Raw genomic sequence first — 20,453 nt, 5'->3', positions numbered from 1 at the left:
GACGTGCGCCCCCTTGTGGTGAAAACACAATGTTGCGTTCAGGAGCCAAAGGACCCATCCCCTTCACCCACCCACAGCTGGGACTTGACCACAGTTTCCTGAAACCCGAAGTTGGATGGAACTTGGAGCATGTTTGCCAATTTCCATTTGTCAACGTTAACGTTTATAGTTTGGCAATCCAAACATGGAGTTTGTTTAGGAGTGTTTCCTCCTGGGTGTATCAGTGGAAAACCCTCGAACGAGATGCTGGTACTTCCCGAAATGGCCTAAGAATGGCTGGAATGCTGGAAATCCTCAAAATGACATATGTACATCAATGACAATCATTTAATACATGATTAAAATGTTATGTAAGCGTTGAGGTATAGGTGATGTTGCTGGTATGTTGCCCGACAGCAAAGCTACCTGACTGATGTGGGCAGCTCATGTGGAATTGTTGGGCTTTTCTCTGTAAAAGTGACTGTGATGTATTGGCATTACTTAAATAAAATTGGATTTATCCATGAAATTTAAAAACACAATAAATAAAACATTTTAAATTGGAAATAGTGCAAGTTTTACCCAAATTATGCCCGGAACCTATTGAAGTCATATTTATTCTACCTGTCCTTGTTTTTACAATATGCAATGGGACCGAGGTCATTAATGGGTTGAAGTTAATCTGAAATGTATAAAGTTAGAAATATTTGGAATGTGTGTGATTTTGGTCAATGCACTGCTTCTCAACATATTTCATTAAGCGCCAATGGAACATTTTGAGCTGACTTGTACTAAATATAAAGATCTATTGATCTATTATTCTCTTGGGTATGCAATTTTAATGAATGATCAATAAAGGGTTAACGCATCGGGAACATGAGATGAAGCAACTGAATGTCCTTTATGTTGCCTCAGATGTGTGGCCGTTCAGTTCAAAAACAGTGAGGGAGGTGGAGGAAAACTGCACATTTGTGCAGAACACGAGTGTAGGTGCAGAGCTGGAGCTGATCATGCCCTGTGCACAACTTAACCTTAACAACTAAAACTATCTGCGCATGTTAAGATGTGGTTGAACATCCTTCTTTTCAGAGGTACAAGGATTTGCATGGACATTGGCTTTCAGTTCAATGTTGTCCAAGGTTATCTAACAAATAATTGAGTTGTTTGCGTCCCTTTAAATGTCTTTGAGTGGCAATGATAAAAGAAATTTGCTATAAAACATGCGCGCAATTACGCACGGACGCACGTTTTTGCCGCGTAAACGTCAAAGAAAAGATATTTTCCATGACGCAATTTCTCTTTTCATGTAAAATAGGGGAGGAGAGAGAGAGAGAGAAAAAAAACCAGCCCCCGAAGTTCACCCCCCCCCCCCCCCCTCTCCAACTTTACACGGGGGTAACAGAGAGTTTTACGTGACCGGAGTGTAGATGGGATGAGGGATGAAGACTTGAACCTCACCGGAGGAGAGCTTATGGAAAGCAGTTGCTGCAGTTCAGCGCAGATTCCCGCAGCGACTGCAACTGCGTTAACGTGCACGCGTGTGCAAAGACAACCCCATAATTACTTCAGATTATTTCTGCTTTCATTTCTAATTTACGCATGATTTCAAAGCGCAGTGTGAAGTGGACACACGGCTGACCGTTAGTTGTTTTTGTTTTGTTGCGCATGTACAGTACGCAGCCGCTCAGGCCTTGTGCTGAAACGAGTCATAAATATTGTATTCAGGCTTTGCTTCAGCCTTTGGCTTCAGTTTAGGAGACAATAGTCGGTGGTGTGCGTGTGCAGAATACAGCGTCGTGGCCCGGGCCGCTGCCAAAACGTCTCCGGGACCCAAAAAAAAGCACTTTGTATCCCACCCCCAGCCCCTCTGCTTCCACTTCATTCACTATGATGCGCGCCTAGTTGGAGGAGACTCTCCGCAGCCGGTCCCCTCTGCGTGCCTAAAACTTTCTAATGAAATCCCCAAAGTCTTTTTGACAAACATCCTTCTCTAGGGGTCAAGAGGATTTTTGACTTATTAAACTTTTTTTTTTTTTTTTTTTTTGATTGAGAAGAAAACTTCAGGTAGGTCCGACACATTTACACACATATATATATATTTTAAAGTTGATCATAACTACATTAATAATCTTTTGGATTTTAGCTGAAGTTATTCAGTGCATGTGTGGTTGGAGGGCGCTGGACAGAGTACATGAGAGTGATCTAACAGGTTTCTTTTCTCTCTGTGTGAAGAACATGGAGCCCAGTTCCACAGAGGGAGGAGCTGAAGTGAAACCTGTTAAACATCTAAGTCCTGTAAGTGCTGAGATTAACATGTATTTTATTATCCTTTCACCTAATGCAGAGGGACAGAAAGTTGAATAAAAAAAAAAAAAAAGCATGTCATCCACCTGGACAGATAAAAACATCACAACTGTAGTTAAGTTTAAAACAGTTTAATCATATAAGCCAACCTCTCGTATGTGAAGTGACTCTGTGCTGGCACTCTCACGTGTCCCGCGGCTCGTCTGGTGGGATCCGTGTGTCCGGGCCGGCGGATGCTGAGAGTCAGTGAGTAACATCTGGCCGTCAGAGTGACCCCTCAGCTCTGCTGTCTGCAGCTGCTGCTCCAAGCAGGAGGGTCCGCTCAGGGGAGGTCAGCTCTCCCGACGGGTGCCACAAGGTCACCAGCGGGTTTATAATTTGCAGAAACAGGCGACAGCACCGTCAGTGTGATGTCCACTAACATGCAGAGCGCCGTCTGGCAGCTGATATCATCGGTCATACTCGGATCAGGAGGCATGCCATTTTTCCCCTGCAGTAATTTGAGAAGGAAATAAGGCTGACTGCAGAGCTTTCGCAGTTGAGAATATGTGTGGTGAGGGATTTTTCTCCTCTTCTTCTTTCCACCAGCCTCACAAAGTGATTCTCAAACATGGCCAAGAGCTGGAGGAAGAGCAGGAGGAGCTGGCCGAGCATCAGCCTCTAGAGCAGGAAGACCTGAACTTTGAGAGATGGAAGCGCAGGCCGATTCCCCAGAGGACGCTTCACCAGAAAATAATTGATCTGAAGAAATACCTGTGGAATGCAGAGACCAGCGAGTTCATGGGTCGCTCTGGGAAGAGCTGGAGTGAGTTGATGGCGAAACCGCTGCTGGGTTTGGTTTGATGCAGAAAACTATTGTACTGTTTTCATTCTGTGCATGTGTCTAAAGTGTTTCATGTTTAAAGTGTCTCCACTAAGTTGTAAGAGAAGACAGTATCTTTTAGTTTTTTTTTTAATAAGGATAGTTTTTTTGGGGGGGGGGGGGGGGGGGTGTCTCGGGTCCGGTGTCTCTGCTCACTGTGCTGCGAGTGTGTGTGTGCGTGTGTCCTCATGCTCAATGTTTACATAGGTGCAGGGACGATTCAGAGTGTCCCGACAAAAACAGACTGCCTGGGGACGCGTCCCCAGCGGGTGCGCACTGTTCCGGGCCTCGCAATTGGCCAGGGATCACATTCCTCCACATCTTACCATGCTTTCCACGGCCTCTTTCCCAAAGCCTCTGCGACCCCGGGCGCTGACCTTAACATGCTCATGGCCCCTCGGTTGCAGTCATACACGCAGAGATGCTCACGTCTACTTTTTAAAAAAATTTTTATAGCGCACACAGCTCAACTGAGAGCTGGTGCTGGCAAACTATTTGGCAGGAGCAACCGTTGAGTCAATGGTGATCGAGCAGCCTGTCGGTATGCCAGGGTAGTTGCTGTGTGATGCTGTTAACCCCCCCCCCCCCCTCACATCCACTGCACACAAAGGCATAACATGATCCAACCAACTGAGGAAAAGTGTGTTTGTTACTTGCACAAGATGTTCAGGCGGAGCTGCAATCAGGCCTGAGAGCTGATTTCAGCTGCATAACCAGTGAGTGCACTCTTGAGGAAGAGTGTGTGTGTGTGTGTGTGTGTGTGTGTGTGTGTGTGTGTGTGTGAGTTCGGGGGGGGGGGGGGGGGGGGCATGTGTCCGCTGAAGAAAGGCCTTGAGTTGAAGTCTGTGCTGTGTGTCCTGTGAGACGAGTGTGTAAGAGGGGACACAATACCAGAGAGGGGTGTTTGGGGCTCCTTGGAGCTGGCTGGGCCTCTATGGCTGCAAAAGACCTTCACTACGATGGCAACCGGAGGTTCACTGTGTTCCTGAGTGAAAGGACAGCTGGGAGAATTCTCACTGGGTTCGAACAGAAAGGCCTTTGTGGCTCCGGGGACGCAAGGCTGGCTGCAGCTAGTCCCCTGTGAAATTGCCCGCACAGCAAAAGCCATTTAATTTAGGGCACGTTTAGCTTGATTAGTTGCTAATGGACTGTTAATTGAAAATTGCAGGACAATGCCAGTTCTCAGGATTTCTTTCGAACCAGGTTCTCACATTAGCTCGGTACGGTGGGTTTTATAACCCCCCCCCCTCCCAAAAAAAAAAAAAGTATTGGGAGTCTATTTGCAGCTCCAGATATGAAGCGGGACAGCGCTTTTGTATACGTGAACAAATTGGTGACCAGCTTGATGAGGGTCAGGAGCTGGAGTCCAGACAGGCCGCACACCGGGGTTCTAACGCTGGTTCACTAGCTCCCTTCACTCAGATCGGAACGCCGTTCAGAGACATGTCATCTGGTTACGCAAGACGCTTTCATGTCAGAAAATATTCAACTCGCTCCTCTTTCTCTCCCTCCAGGCCTCATCCTCCTCTTCTATGCTGCACTTTATATATTTCTGGCAGCCATGTTTGGCGGCTGCTTGTTTTGCCTCATGTGGTCCATTAGCCCCTACCATCCCACCTACAACGATAGAGTCATGCCACCAGGTAAATATAACCCCCGGACCGCGGCGCCTCGGCCTCGGCCGTCACCCCTCGCCGCCCTCCCCGCCTGTCGCTTCTACCTGAGTGTCGGCACAGTTGACTGTCTCTGCGTCTCCACTGGCAGGTATGACGATGGCTCCGCATCTCGAAGGCCATGAGATCCACTTCAACGCGTCCGATCGCAAGTCCTGGAAGAAGTACGCCCGTTCTATGGACGAGCACCTACGACGTGAGTGGCTGCCGACGTGACCGTCGGGGAGATGACATCATAACCGGGGGGTGGGGGTGGGGGGGGTTCAGATGAGTTTGTTTAAAACGAAACAGACGTGCGAGGAGTTAAATCCTCATCTTTGCTACCTTTGTCCCCCTTTTTCCATTGGGTTTCCTGCAGGGCATGCTGGGAAGGGAAGCCTCTTTGTGGGCAGAGGGCAGCCATTCACTGCAGTTTTTCTTTTTTTTCTTTTTTTTTCACACCCAGCTTTTGTGAAGCTTCCTTAATCAAAGGCCTGAGTCTGGCAGGGCACTGCTGTTGCAAAGGTTTATTTATGCTCCCCTTTCTCTTCTCCCTCCCTCTCGCTCCTCTTTCTGCTCTGCATTTTCAGCGTATAACGATGTCGCTCAGGACAGGAAGAATATTCGCTGCGCACAGGACTCCTACTTCATGCAGGACGACCTGGAGGAGAACGCTGAGCGCAAAGCGTGTCAGTTCAAGCGGTCCTGGCTGGGTGACTGCTCGGGGCTGAAGGACTCCACTTATGGCTATTCTCAGGGAAGGCCATGCATCCTCCTTCGAATGAACCGGGTAAGATGAGCACGGGTCGTCCCCCCTCGGAAAACCGACCAGAAAGCAGAATGCCCTGGAAAAATCATCTTATAATGTTGATTGCATGCCAGTTTTGTATTGAAAAATACATGAAAAAGGAGGAAACATCAGACACCAACATCAGCCTCTTTTGAAGCTCAGGTGAAGCGACACCTAGTGGTCGATGTCAGGACAATTTGGGAGAGTTTCCAAAATTTTGGTTTGTTTTTCATTAAAATTTAGAATTTGCAGAAAGTTTGGGAACTTAGCTACAAATAACATACGACACTTTGCACGTGATTCACAATAATTTCCATATATTTAGACGTTTATTAAAGAGTTGTTTGACATCCATTCAAAACCCCATCAGGTAAACGATTATCTCAATAAAAGAAATACATAAAAACAGTATCGAGCTCCGACACAAAGATCTTATGTGTCTGTTTCATCCAGTGATGCATTGAACGGTTGACATAACACTTTTTTCTAATTCTCCTTGCTTTTGAATAGATCCTTGGTTACTTACCCGGCCAGGGCAAGCCAATAAACGTGACTTGCGAAGTGAAGGTACTGCTGCGTCGTCACTTTCACTCTTTAGCTTTAGCAACGCGTCACGGTTGAATCCGACATGTGAGCGGACGTAATTTGACCACCAGAAGCTTGTGGCCTCTTGCAGAAAGGACCGCCGGAAGCGTTGGGATCACTCCAGTTTTTCCCCAAAAGCATCTTTGACAACAAGTACTACCCGTACTACGGGAAGCTGAGACACGTGAGTGAGACTTGTCTGTTCACCTGGACGACTAATGTAAAATTGCCCCGCCTGTCAGGAGTTGACTGTCTGGTTTTTTAATTTTTTTAATTTTGTGCGTCAGGTGAACTACTCGTCACCGGTGGTGGCCGTGCGCTTCGCGTCGGTGCACTACGACAGTCACATTCAGATCCAATGCAAACTGAACGGGAAGGGCATCATCAACGACTCACCCACCGACCGCTACCTGGGCAGCGTGACCTTCTCCCTGGAGGTCGGAGCGTAAGGCCGGACGCTCCCGTTATTTCCCATGACATATATATATAAATATATAATCCCCTCACCTCTCCTCATCTGTGAAACAAAATCCTCAGAAAGTAGATATTTACTCTTGTGTTTGTGTATCTTTGTGCCCTGGGCGTGCCACTGGCACCTGCACCCAGGGCGAACAGTGCTGAGCACAGGACGAGTGCGTTAGAGCGGGCTACGATTCGATTCCTGATATTTTGTAATGATTAGTGGAGATTAATCAAACTAAATTACTCTCTGCCCAATAGTTAGGATCTCTGGCTATGCAAATCCAATTAAAACATTAATAGGATATTAGAAATCTTTTTGTTTTGGGGTGGTTTAGATTGTGGTTTTGTCTGCACAATTTCGTGGGGGGCGGGGAGGAAAAAAAAAAAAGAGTGTACTAATTTGTTTTGCATTATATTTTTCAAACATGTATATTGTAAGACTTCAAAGAACTATCATGCAAACACTGAAAGCAGGACTTGTACTGTACTTACACAGTAAAAAAAAAAAAGAGAAGACAATAGTAAATGCAAATACACAATTACTATATTTTTGTTGAGTAGAGCAGAATTATTCACTTATGGTAAAGTATCACAAGCCACTTCTTTCTTTTGTAAAAAAAAAAAATATTTGCCTTTGAAAATGAAATACTACATAAGACTGATCAATAAAGAGACATACTGTACTGTGAAATAGTTTGTGAAAAGTCTGTACTGTTTTAAAAATATAACTGTCTTTTTTTTTTTTTTTGTTGGTAGTATTAATCCTGCCTGAACTGTGTTACTAAACTTGGTTTCAATGTTGTATTTATTCCTATTATAGCACTTATAATAAATACAATGTTCTGGTATGTACTGTAAGTTTTCTTGGACTTGGGACTAACTCACTATCTCGAACAATTAAAGAAAAAATAAATAAATTCCATGCTCAGAGCGGTGGCGGTGTCAGGACAAACAAAATGAAGTTTTGATGTTTTGGAAAGTTTTTTTTTAATTTTTTTTACTGAGAATAACAAGTTCAAATTTGTTTGAAACCACTAAGCTCCTATAACCTATGAAACCAATATATATATTTTTTCTACATTTTCCATAAAGAACTGGGTCACAGGTAAGTGACTCACTACACCATTGTGTGGTACAAATGGGTATTACAAGATTTGGCATGCTGAAAACTTCAGGATATCTCTGCCACACTATCATTACGGTCCAAGAAATAGGAGTTTTATCGACTTTAACATACATAACTTTTTGTGAAACTTTGCACACTCGTCAGGTCCAGGGGACAAATTTGATAATTTAGGGGAGTTAAAGCTGGGACTTGCAAAATGCCTCACCTGCAAAATTGGTTAAAGGTATCCCCAGAATCCTGTTCCAAAGAGAGCAATGAAGATCGGCACACATATGTGACAGGCCAAGACAAAAAAAAACTGTCGATGCCGAGGACTCAACAGGAAGTCTGATATTTGGAGGGAAATTGCAGATTTGGTGACTTTTTGCCCAAATTTACAAATGTTCCAGAGCGAACTCGTCCCAAAGGGAAACTCCAATCTACTTCAACTTTTGATAGAAAAGGGATTGAAGTGCAAAAGTGACCTAATTTCTTGCGAACGTTCTAAGGCGTGGCGGTGACCTCGCCACAAAGTTCGACTTTTCGCCATGAAACAGGAAGTGCAGTGTAAATTGGCTGAACGTGGTCGTGGTTGGTGGGGAACTACTTTTTCTTCCGCCTGGGTAAGTGCTTAATGCTTAGTGCGCACTGCTCAGTAGTGCGCACTTAATACCTTGAAATACAATGAAAACAAATTTATAGACTTAAACATTTTCGAGGCCACAGGTCATGTTTGGCACCCTGGTTTTATGTAATAAACAAAAACCGTCAATAAATTGGATTTTTTTTTTTACCTGTGTGACTATATATATGTACATACTTTTTGCAAAAAAGTTGTCTTTTAGACAGTTGGTTAAAAACAAACTTGTATTGTCTGCTGGTTTGGTTTGTTTCTGCACAAAGTTGGAAGGAGGCGGTTAAACTTTCTCAGCAGAGCAGTTCCAGGCATGACAACACTCAAGTCGGTACTGGATGTTGTCGTTCTCTCGAACCTGAAATTTTCGCAGCTTGTTGAGGTTTTAGCTTTCTTGTTGCGTAAATATGTTGGGACCAGGTCAAATGGAAGGTCAGGCTGGTATGACCTTGAAGTGGCTTCGGAACATAACAGATAAAGATTGCGTGGTTTAGTGGTGGTTGTTTCGGTCTCATAGTTGCATGTTGATGATTGCAGGGATAAGAATTGCCTCGTTCTGGACTGCAGTCTTTCTTCCCCCACCCCCCCCATCGTCTGCCAGGAAAAACATGTGCCAGGTTATTTAAAAAAAGATAAAGAAAATCTCATCGCTGATCAGAGTCCAACAGGGAGGACGTTTGGCTTGTTGACGCCTCCGAGGTCTCGACTCGTCTCCAAACACAAGAAGAATGACAGTGATACAAAACAAGAACGAAACTTTATTTAATTTGTTCCCCGCTTGTGTTTGTACAAGTTCATCGCATCACATTCTTCATCAGATGGAGTCAAGCTTCAAGCAAGCAACTCAAAGCGCACGACAGAAAGGAAAAACAAAAAAAAAAAAAAAAAAAAAAAAAGGCACAAGACTGTTGGGGGAGTGATCGAAAGGTACAAGGATCACACGGATGAAATGAATCGAGCTCAGGAATAAACTACTCGTGGGCTTTTCAAACTGCGCCTGCTGGTAACGATTGTGTGCCGTCACTCAAGAGGGCAGTGTGTGATCGAGTGCAGGTCAGTGTGATGGGTTCGGGCCTGAGACGAGGTGGAGGGCGAAAAAATAAAAAATAAAAAATAAAAAATGTCTTGTGTGAAGAAGTTGTACATTCGAGAAAGTAAAAGATCTCAACTCTCCTCACCATGAGCGAAACTAACATCATGCAATTTAAAAACCTGGTCCCAGTGCTGGTAAGAGTTTCACTATCGTCCCTTTTCATTGAAGCTACGAGTCGGCGCCTAAATGTGCAACGAGGAGGAGATTCATTCCGTATGTGTTACGTGGAGGTTGAATAATTACTGAGAAAGTGTCTCTATAAGCTTGCTCGTACATTCATGTCATAAAAAAAAAAAAATAAAATCAACGTCATTCATTCTATACAAGAGTAATTTACACATACTATTATACAGCACAGAGACCGAGAGCGAAAGGCCTCTCAGGGGGAGGGAGGAGATTAGAGGTGGACTGTTGAACCACAGCCGGAGAATTTAGTTCTTGAAAACATGCAGTCTATAATCAAACGATGCAATATCGATCATACATGTTCAGGTTTTATTTTTGGGGGGGATTTAGTCATTAGCATTAAAGCAGAACAAAGGCGACTGTTGGGGATGAGTCAGAATTAGGTTGGAGGCTGAATTTTAGAGTTGCTACCTCTCGCAAAAAAAATCTGAAAGGTAAATCAGGGAAAAGACGTTGTTGATGTGATATTAAAGAGGTGGGGGAGAGGGAGAGGCAGAAGCAGAAGGGCGGGATTATACGGACTGGTAGCCAGTGCGACTCTTCCGCCGACCAATCAGGTAAGAGATAAGCACAAGGATGATTAGGAAGCTGAGCGCCACGCCCACTGCTATGGGCACCAAAAAGCTCAAATCAGAGTCCAGGAAGCATTCCTCAGCTGACAGGACAGAAAGGAGACAGAGAGAGAGACACGACAGGTTAGTGCCACGGCAGAGGGGTTAAGAGACGAGAGCGGCAAGAACCTGCAGGAATCGATGCGGCGAGGGGGAGAGGAAAAGGCTCATTAAACGCTGACAGAGAAATTCACCATTAACGTACATTAACAGTAAAGTCAGGCAGAACGTTCGGGGGGGGGGTTCTGGAGAATTCCCCATGATGCTTCTTTGCCGAGTCAGATGAGAAGACGGAAAACCTTTAATGCCTGACCGATGTGATTGAGCAATAGCGTGATGAAATGTTGATGATAAGAACGAAATGCGATTTGAAATCTTTAGATTTTTGTTCACTTCAATCTAAAGTTTTTCAGAGATCACATCCAAAACTGATGGTCAACGATCCCGAATGGATTATTTTTTTTTTTAAATCCCGCTATGCTGTTTGTCTGCGTTGCCACAACAAACTACTTGGTATCGACTCCTATCCTGCTTTCAGATCAGATTTAGTGTGTAGGAAGCTAAATTATAGTGGTGGCAGCAGATATATATATATATATACTTATCTGGACAGAATCTGACCGTTTCAGGCATAAAAACGCTGAAAATCTCATCATCTGATTCCACTTCTCCAAAGCACGGCAGAGCTTTTACTCAACTCGGCTCAATGAGATTACCGTGACAACACGAGACACGCAGAGGATTCCGTTGAAACAATTGAATCCTCTGCTTTCACAAGTGTGTTTATAACCCCGAGGCGGCTCCGTGTCACAAAGTACTGATTGAGGTGCTCCCTGTTAAGCAGATTAGCGCCGTGCAGTGGAGGAGTGCTGTAACTCGGCGGGAAAAGAAACCCCAACACACCAAAAAATAAAAAAAACACACACACAGGCACCGAAATACAGTCAGTCACCAGCACTAAACACTACATGGAAACAAAGATACAACACGTAGTAGTAAGGTTTTCCACAATTAGTCAAAAGGAAGCAGGTCAGACGGGGCAGCGACCGCCCTGCGCATCGCAGAGAGCTCAGGTTTTAAGAGAAAGACTCGTAGCCGGTGGCCATGTTTCTCTTTCGCCCGATGAAATAGGCCAGCAGAACAATAAGAATGAGAACAAGCAGGGCAACTCCGACAGCTATGGGAACAAGGAAGCTCTCCACATCAGCCTGGCAATCCTCAGCTAGACGAGAGTGAAGAGAGCAGAGAGGTGAATGTCCCACACGCTTAGCAGAGGAAATTAAAAATAATATATATATATCGATGTTTAAATGGCAGCTGAAAGAGAAGAAGTGGTGACGAGGTGGAAAAGGTTTTTCAAACGCATGAACGTTTACTCGAGTGTCAGACAGCAGCAAAATTTTATTTCCACAGATCTTACAAAAACTAAAAAGCTCCATCGACACATTGTGAAATCCATCTTTTTTTTTTTTTGTCTTTTTAAAGCTAACAGCAAGAGATTATGAAGATGAACCCAGCGGGTTTTTTTTTTTTTTCATACAACACACATGAACCGAGATGATTTTGCAGCACGAATTCCCTTTGCTGTGTGTGTGTGTGTGTGTGTGTGTGTGTGTGTGTGTGTGTGTGTGTGTGTGTGTGTGTGTGCGCGCAGTTTTCTCCACCGGTGGCGGAGGATCAAAACAAACCAAAGTAACCGGTGAGTTACTGAACGGAGGAAACAAACCGCTCATTCGTCATGTTAAAGAACGAGTGCTGCAAAAGCATCCCGGGGAGGAAGGCAACTGAATTTGTACAAAGCTGAAATACACAAGGCAGCGACGATCACAAACAAAAACCAAAAGAACAAACAAAAAGCTGTGGAGCGATCGAGAGCTCACACGCGTGTTCAATGTCTTGGAAATGCAGATTCTAACAGCAACACATTTGTAATTCACAGAGCGAAGCGGCAATATACAGCTTCCACCAGCGCGCGGCCTCGGCTTCCCGTCCATACAAAACAAACCTGCCAAACGACTTTAAAAAAAGGACCTGATAAACGTGCGTTCAGCTTCTCACTGCGAGCGACTGAGTCCCACGCGAAAACAAGGTTTCCTGCCGACAGCCGTGCGCAACGTTTGCTCGCGTCTCCTGGTCAATGTGGTAAAAGAACAGCCGAGCTTCTCAGGGAACAAGAGTCCAATAGTTTTGATATTAAAGTGTAAATTATTACAATAACCTCAAATAGTCTGAAATTTTACATTGGTTTTTTTATAAATCCAAGTGGGAACATTTTAACTACTATCTACATTTGACCGTGCAAATAGATAAAAAGTGGCTTCTAACTGGTTTTTCTTCTTGTGGCCCTGATAAGCTGCTGAACCTTTTCTGTGCAACAGATTCGGGAAACATTTCCTTTAACTTAAACTCCCCTCGGCTTGTGGTTTAATCAGAAGCAGACGAAGGCAGAGAAAACCCAAGTTTTCATGAACTTCTCCGCGACTCAGACCTTCACAGGCGAGACCAAAGTCACGTCCTCTAAAAGTAAAGAGTGTCTTAGTGCATTTTCATGTAAATATCCTCGAGTTCTCTCCACTCAGAGCGATTATCTACAGTTAAACTATCCCTTTTCTAGACCTAATGCCAAATGTCTTCTGTGGAAAATAATACAAAACTTTTTAACACTTGTCGTATTTTACTCCGACAGGAACGTGTGCGTCGATAACGCCGTTGTTCTGTCTCAGGCTCTCGGCACTCTTACTTTCGATTTCGATTTGTGATTTCACGCGAGCCTTCACACGTCTCTAGTGAGAGAAATGAAGTTTCTCCCGTTTCACGTTCGACCGGAGACACACAAACAGGACAAAAATCCAATGCTTCTCCTGCTCCACAGGGGGAAACACAGGCTATAACGCAGATTTCCTCAAACGACTTTGCAAATAGAAAACATTAAACTTTTTTCTTCTTCTTTTTTTTTTTTTTTTTAAATCACTTAAAATACAGAAAGCTTTTCGACCCCTTTAATTTGATTTATGAAGAAAATGCTGTGATAATCATCTGGATAATTCTGTGGATGAAAGGTCAAACCATAAATGTGCACAAAACAATGACAAGCAAAACAAAATAGTAAAAGAAAAAAAAAGAAAAATAATCAAGGGAATGTCTGCTGAGCAGGTGCAGGATCCAGCAGAAAAACTAATCCTCTCACACGATGTGCTCAATGTGTGTGAGACATTTCATCAGCACCTTCCTGTGAGCGGTGATCTTAAAACTGCCCTGGAAGGTTGCGTGGACCCTGCACATGCTCATAAACAACTAAAGCACAAAACCAGACAGGACATCCAGATCAAAAACAAAAAATAAACACAAACACACAGGGGGAGGGGGCGGGGTTAACAAGTTTGGTCCTTTTTCGCAAAATTATTCACTGATCCTCGAGACAATTAACGTCTCCTCATGATCAATTACTTTAGAATCGACGGACTGAAACAATCTAATCGTTTGAGAGCAGAGTCTGGTTTTGATTTTAAACTAAGATGAGCCAATTAAAAATATTGTCCAGGAAGCACCAAGGACCAGGCTTGAGAACCCCGCAACATTTACACGTCAGCTGCAAAACGGGATTTAAAGGGTCTGATATCCAACATAAGTCTTTCTCCGACCAATCACGTAAGCGATCACTACAATGAGAATCAAGCCAGCCAGAGCAGCGCCAACAATGATTGGGACTAAGATGCTGGTGTCATCCACTGAACATTCATGGGCTGCAGATAAAGAGAGAGTCAGTCAACAAGAGGGACAAAAGAAAAAGCCAGTTTTCTATCTTCAAACACATCTTCTGTCATTTCTGACAAAAATCTTTCAAATGAAGAAAGAATGAGGATGAACTCATCAACTTCTATTACCCGTTTAGTACGAGGTCATTCCGTACGTATTAAATGACGACGTGTGAAACAATCACCATTTTGAAGGATTGCGGCAAACACATTTCTTAAGTACATATAAATGCCGTATTGCATGTTATTTTTTTTATATATCCAGAAAAATGGCCTCGCTTTTTTTGACGGCCGCAGATTTACCAGGAATTTCTCTTTTTCCATCTTCACTCGAGTGTTTATTGGACTCATTTAAATTCTAGAATATATTATCTTTATTACATCAGGTAGAAATAGTTAAAAATATTTTGGGATTGTTCTTTTTTTGACTCATTACAAGGATTTTAAATTTAACAACACTGATGTACTTTCATATATGTATTTCTTTTTAGTTGTTTTAAGCTTAGGTGGCTTCACATTTCAACATATCTATACGTTCATTTTAACAAACCTAATCTGCCCTATTATTCAAAGACCTTTTGCAGGAAAGCTTTATTCGATCGTCGAACGACAAAAGAGCTGCAGTGTCCGGTTTAATTCAGAGATAAACGAGAGACAAACCCACCTGTACTGAACAGTCCCTTCTTGACTCCGAATGGCTGCACCCGCACGTTGAAGGTGAGGAGCGTGAGCTCCTCGTTAATGGTGACGTTCTGCTCCTTGTTGCACATGTAGGAGCTTCCCAGCGACGCCTCCCACAGGCTCAGGCTGGTGTTGGTCTCAAAAAACACACTTCCTGCAAACAGACAAGACGCCTCAGTGTTTCTGTGCCGAACTCGACGTACGTGGGTACGGGTGAGCGCTGCAGTTACCGGAGCTCGTCTTCACGGTGACGTTCAGAGCGTGGAGGCGGAATTTCTTTGTGTCCTGTAAAACAAAACAAAAAAGAAAGTGTTTGACTGCAAAAAAAAAGGTAGTAGGAGCCATTTGATATTGCTTGATGACTACCCACTGACTCACTGTCCTCATTCATAAAAACACTTCTCTTTTACAGACAAATGTAGTTACTTCCTGTCTGCAACCTTATGTAAGGTTGAAACATTTGTGTGCGTTTCTAATTTAGTTAACCCCAAACACACACAGACTGAACAGCAGTGAAGTCAAGTTGATTTAAAGAAACAGAATGATCTTGTGTCACAAAAGTGATAAGTCCGCAAGTTCAAGTTGGAAAAATCTGACCCAGAAAAACAAGACTGTCTTGAGTAATAAAACGTCTGGGCGAAAACAGCCTCTGTGGTGACCTTTAGTCAGGTTTGGATATCTCTACAAAGGCAAGAACACAGGAATTCAATTTGTGTTGACACACATTCAGTCCCACGCATCTAACCAATAATCAATTCTGGAAACAGAAACTCTTCAGGACAGGAAATAGGAAGTGAACTTTAACATTTTGGGAAGCATTTAATGTGCCGTCTCTTGTGCCAAGGAGTCATTATTACAAGAGATGTGCCAGTTATGTTAATTTGATTTCTCTTCTCATGTATTCTCAGCAAAAAAAAAGCAGCAGCAGCAGCTACTTTTCTCTATAAAACTAAGTCAAAGTTCTTGAGAAGACGACGTTTCCCTGACAGACAGCTAAAACAGTGTGGCGCTTACATTGGTGAAGGTGAACACCAAGGTCACCGGGCCGGACTCCAACATGAGCTCACTGCTGTTGACGCCACACAATCCAAATATCTGGGTCCCGTTGGGTTCAAAGTTCACCTCTTCATATTTCTGGGCCAAAAGAGAAGAAAATCAGGTTATCTCCTACAACTGGAAGCCACCGGCGCTATAGCGTTTGCATTCACGAACGTACGCCTCCTTGCTTGTAACCGATGCGCAGGCCGAAGTTGGCCAGCAGACAGGCTTCACTCTGATTCGTGAGCGTCACAGAGTAGTTCCCCGTTTGGGGGGTGGGAAGGGGGGGCGTTGGGGTGGTGGTGGGGGGAGGAGGAGGAGCGGTGGACGTGGTGTTTGTGACCGGTGCCGGGGTGGTGGTGTTGGCGGCAGGAGTTGGAGCAGGAGTTGGCGTATCAGCAGCACATGAGGTTACTGTTGGGGGGAAAACGAGAGAGAAGACCATCGGATGAAGCACAGAGGGAAACGCTGCAGCCTGGATGAGAAGCGTCGTCCCCGCCCGTACTCACTTTGCTCGCTCTTGCTGCCGTTGCTGACAAACGCCTGTATGAGCACGTTCCACATGGTCATGTTGACGGAGTCTGCCTGGATCGTCTCCTCGCTGTGGCAGGAGTAGCAGGTATCCATGGCTACGCCTGTAGATTGCAGCTCCACCTTCACCGTCACGGGTTCTAGGAATAATAAAGAAACGCGTCAGTGACCACCTTTTCACCTGCGTATATCTGCTTTCTCTTGGTTTGCGATGCAAAGGCGTGGAAGTTACCTTCCGACACCGAATTGTTGAAGAGGGTCGAGTCGTTGAGATTGTAGATAAACGTGATCGTGTCTGCGTGATAACTCTTTCCATTTGCGACGAAGTCCGCGCTGAGGGAGTGTCCTTCTCCAAAGTTGAGCTTCAGGGTGGACTTTTCGGCGTCACACGTACTTCCGTCTGTTGTGACGTTTTCAGGAAGCTCAAACGCGACAGTCTGACTCTGGAAGAGAGCACAGAATGGAATTAGAACTTGGCAGCAATGTGAACTTTTGTGTACGATATGGAATAAATGTGAAAACATATGTATATTTAAAAGCATGAACACTGAAAGAGCCACTCAGATTCTCATAACTAAGAAGGCTTTTCGATAAAGATGGGTCTTTAAAATTAGGGGGGGGGGGGGGGGGGGGGTTCTCAGGCTGCGGTGCTCTAACACTAGAAGCACCTTTTGTTTTTAATGGATCAGTGGAGACTGTCAGCAGGTTATTAATAGAGGATCTCAGGTTACCAACAGGTCTGTGAGGATGGAACGGCTATGATAAATATTCTGGAGCTTAGCCATGGAGGCCTTTAAAAGTGAGACGCTCAAATCAATCCTCAAGTTGGATAATAGCGGCTCCTTTGCACTTTCTACAGCTTTTAAAATGCACATTTTCATAGACAAATCCTGCCCAGCTTTCAGGACAATGTGTCCATTGCTGCATTGCTGTTCCACTGCTTCCATCTGCTGTTCAGTTCTGCCTCTTAGTTCATGTACCTGCCACTAGTGTAATAGCAATTGTTTTCATTCATTGGTGATTTTAAATTTGACTGTCTCTGTTTAAGTTGCTTTAATTCAAATACCACTACTTCAATTTGACACTAAATCCCCTAAAGACGTCAAACAATTACAGGATACGCACCCGGAAAGCACACAGGGTTAAATGCTGAGCAGCTGGAATATGCTGGCTATGTAGTGACTCCTCCTATTTCCCCTTTCCATGAGGACAACTGCATAAAGAAGCGATCTGATAGTCGGGCTGTTATCGCTGCCTGGTAAGAACGCAGCACTTTCATTTCAGAAGAAATCTGCTCCTGTAGGCAAGCGAACACTAAATATATAGTTGGTTGGGTTGGTGTGACTCAGACCAGACGCCCACCTTATTGCCGGTTACTCCATAGGAGACGGAGAAGTGGAGCGTCAGATTGGCGAAGAGGCACAGCTTATCATCTTTAGTGACATTCACCTGAGTGCCACATGACAGCTGGAACACTGGGGAAAAAAAGAAGAAGAGTCAAAGTTAATCATTGACAGAAAGTAGCTCAGCAGGTGTGCAACCATCCTTTTTTCAGTGTATCGTCACAACAAGTAGAAACATGCCAGATTTTTAGTCATCATTTTCCTTCCACCTTCTCAGTCTCGCATGCACGCGAATATGCCGTGACGACGCTTCAACCCAACAAATTTATTTGAATTAGTTGTGTTGGTTCAGGACTTGGAAACACTGCTTCAGGCTCTCACCTGACAATAGTTGGGTCACCAGACGATCACAAACTAGATCCTGAAATACCCCACAAACACTGACACTTATTCTCCACTGCTTCTCTGTGAGCTCGCACAGCCAAAACACTGTAGCTGTGTTAGAGCCTACCAGTCAAACGTAACCCAACAACAGAAAGAGCCTTCACCATGCAAAACACATGGGCAGTGCAATGAGCAAGAGCACATGGTTGACTGCTGCCGATGGGTGCAGACTGAGAAACACAAAGTTACAAATATACTTTAGGCTGAGCAACATGTTGAGATCATGTGCACTCCTTTATTAACATGAAACTCACAAAAACATTACTACACGGCCGAAACTGCACCAACACATATTTCAGCAAATAAATGTTACTCCCCTTTGGGTACTATCAGATCCTCTGGCACGAAATGAACTATCAGCATGTTTAATGTGACGACATAGTGGAATTCCTGATAAGATTGCTTTGGTATCTTTTCAAACTAGGGATGAACTCCCCCCCCCCCCAAAAAAATACAATGTCAGTGTAATTATCAACTACAACCAACAATACAATTTGATTCTTTATGAAACAATATAAAAAGAGGAATTCTTTCAGCCTAGCTGGGATTAAAAACACTGCAGATACTTGTTCAACTGATCGAATCTTATCTAGTTTGTTCCAGAAATGGGTCTAAAGATCACTGTGAGCACAGTTTATGATTGCAAACCTTGCATATATAAAAACATTGTTCGACATCTAAAACGGGTGGATTTGTGAAAACGGATGGCAGATGAACTTGAAGAAAGTCAAACCTTTAATAAATTTAAAAAAAAAAAAAAAAAAAGTCCAACAGACCTGGACAAGCACTAAAATAGTAACGGTTTTTATATTTCTATAGATTTTGCACCACCCAGATTATAAAAAATACAGTTTAGTATTCGGGGATGCAAAACCTGTGAATACGTCAAAGATCATGTGCAAATGATTTAAATCCAAGCAGAAAAGTGAAGTGAGGACAAGAGAAGGATGAGTTTCGATTTCGAGCTGATCTGTCACGTGCTACTTACTGTAGTGTAAACTAACCCCACGAAGCTAATGCTATCAGGAAGCTTACCTGATTTTAAACCCCATCGCGTCCACCTCAAACGCACAATTTGTCTCTCTCAACCCCCAGGCGTGTTTGCTCGCTCGTATCGAGCAGCAAGTGTGTGACTTGGCTGATCCTTTGGCTCCATTTTCATCTCGAACTTTCCAAACAAGCGCTGCCCAATAGGCTAGCTAACGGCTAAGCTAAGCAATAGCGACATTTGCCCAAAAACATTGAAGACGAAGCACAGAGCCCATTTTTTATTTTTAAAACAACAATTTCTGGTTTTGTCAGTAACTATAGAGGCACGATTCGGTTTCTGCGTGTTTCCGTGAGTACATAAACCGCGGTGTTTGCGTGGGAAGCTGCGTGCAGTCGGTCCAGTTTGATGTTGACGTAGGTAACAATTAGCAGAGAAGCTACAGGCAGCGGAACATCACGACAGGACAGCGCCTCTTTCCCCTGGAACCTTCAAGTGTCAGGCTGAGATCCGAGGAGCAAAATCCCCCTCAAACACACACGTCTATGTCCCTGCAATCAAACCCCACCGACAACCGAGACATATCCCCGATTAAACACTGTTTTCGACAGCTGCGCAGGCCGCGAGGATCCGGGAAGTTTAATCACTTCCCACAAACATTTTTTTTTTTTAACATTCTAATGTTCGATTCGATCAGGTGGGTCTACGTACCGGTTCCAAGCGCGATGAAAAAAAACAATGTTTGGTACATGGTTGCTGGTTTAAAGTTTCGGAGCGGAGAGGACGAGGGCAGCCGTCAGGGAGACTCGGTGCGCGGTGTTTGGGAAGAGAGGAGGCTCCACCGGCTCGAACAGGAAATGGAAGTCATATGACAGGGTAGCACGAGCGTGTCAGAGCCCTCGAGGACAAATCGTCATCGCTCTACCTCTCGCTCTCTCTCGCTGAATTACGAATAATATTCCAAAATAACTATATGATTTCCATTAAACATGATCGAAACCTTGTTTTTTTATATGAATTCAGGTCAAATTATGAGACAAACAATGCATTTAAAATAACATAATTTGGGTAAACTTGATGATTTAGTCTTAATTAGGTTTAAAAGGAGTCTGATTATCTATTTTTTAAAATCTTTTAACATGCTCCTCCACTATTTGAGTTTTAAATGTTTCTGCTATGAGGTCAGTCTTAAGAGTCATTGTTGTGTAACTTCTACATTTTAGTTACAAGCATTGAACTTTTTTTTTTTTTTTTTTAAAGGGGTCATATTATCCAGCTTTTCATCAATTTCACGTCGTGTTGTTGGTCCAAAAACGTTGTTTTCAAAGTTTATTGCCCCAAATCCAGCTTTTCCTTGATATTCATCCATTGGAATATTGGATCATATGCGCTACATTCAGAATCTGCTGT

General features: G+C 43.8%; 2 protein-coding genes across 3 annotated transcripts; one reads left to right on the top strand and one right to left on the bottom strand.

Moving 5' to 3' along the window:
- The first annotated feature begins 1,402 nt into the window (after positions 1-1,402).
- Positions 1,403-7,482, top strand: atp1b4 (ATPase Na+/K+ transporting subunit beta 4). Its single transcript, XM_080465365.1, has 9 exons — positions 1,403-2,043; positions 2,212-2,274; positions 2,872-3,088; positions 4,660-4,788; positions 4,910-5,014; positions 5,388-5,587; positions 6,098-6,154; positions 6,264-6,356; positions 6,460-7,482. The coding sequence occupies exons 2-9, from the start codon at positions 2,215-2,217 to the stop codon at positions 6,619-6,621; spliced, it is 1,023 nt and encodes a 340-aa protein (XP_080321491.1). The 5' UTR covers positions 1,403-2,043; positions 2,212-2,214; the 3' UTR covers positions 6,622-7,482.
- Positions 7,483-9,969: 2,487 nt separating this feature from the next.
- lamp2 (lysosomal-associated membrane protein 2) lies at positions 9,970-19,913 on the bottom strand. Of its 2 annotated transcripts, none has more exons than XM_080465363.1 (9): positions 19,755-19,895; positions 17,631-17,743; positions 16,501-16,711; positions 16,247-16,408; positions 15,916-16,151; positions 15,714-15,833; positions 14,930-14,984; positions 14,683-14,853; positions 9,970-11,485 (listed from the first exon to the last, which is right to left on the bottom strand). In XM_080465363.1, the coding sequence occupies exons 1-9, from the start codon at positions 19,792-19,794 to the stop codon at positions 11,340-11,342; spliced, it is 1,254 nt and encodes a 417-aa protein (XP_080321489.1). In that variant the 5' UTR covers positions 19,795-19,895; the 3' UTR covers positions 9,970-11,339. The 2 variants fall into 2 exon arrangements, with proteins under 2 accessions (XP_080321489.1, XP_080321490.1); XM_080465364.1 differs by lacking the exon at positions 9,970-11,485 and adding an exon at positions 11,645-14,006 and having other exon boundaries at positions 19,755-19,913.
- Between the last annotated feature and the right edge of the window lie 540 nt (positions 19,914-20,453).

The sequence above is a fragment of the Lipophrys pholis genome (genome assembly GCF_963383615.2).
Source record: "Lipophrys pholis genome assembly, chromosome: 6".
In the NCBI taxonomy this organism is placed as follows: Eukaryota; Metazoa; Chordata; class Actinopteri; order Blenniiformes; family Blenniidae; genus Lipophrys; species Lipophrys pholis.
The sequence above is the reverse complement of the archived record's forward strand: the minus strand, read 5'-3'. Positions and strand labels throughout refer to the sequence as shown.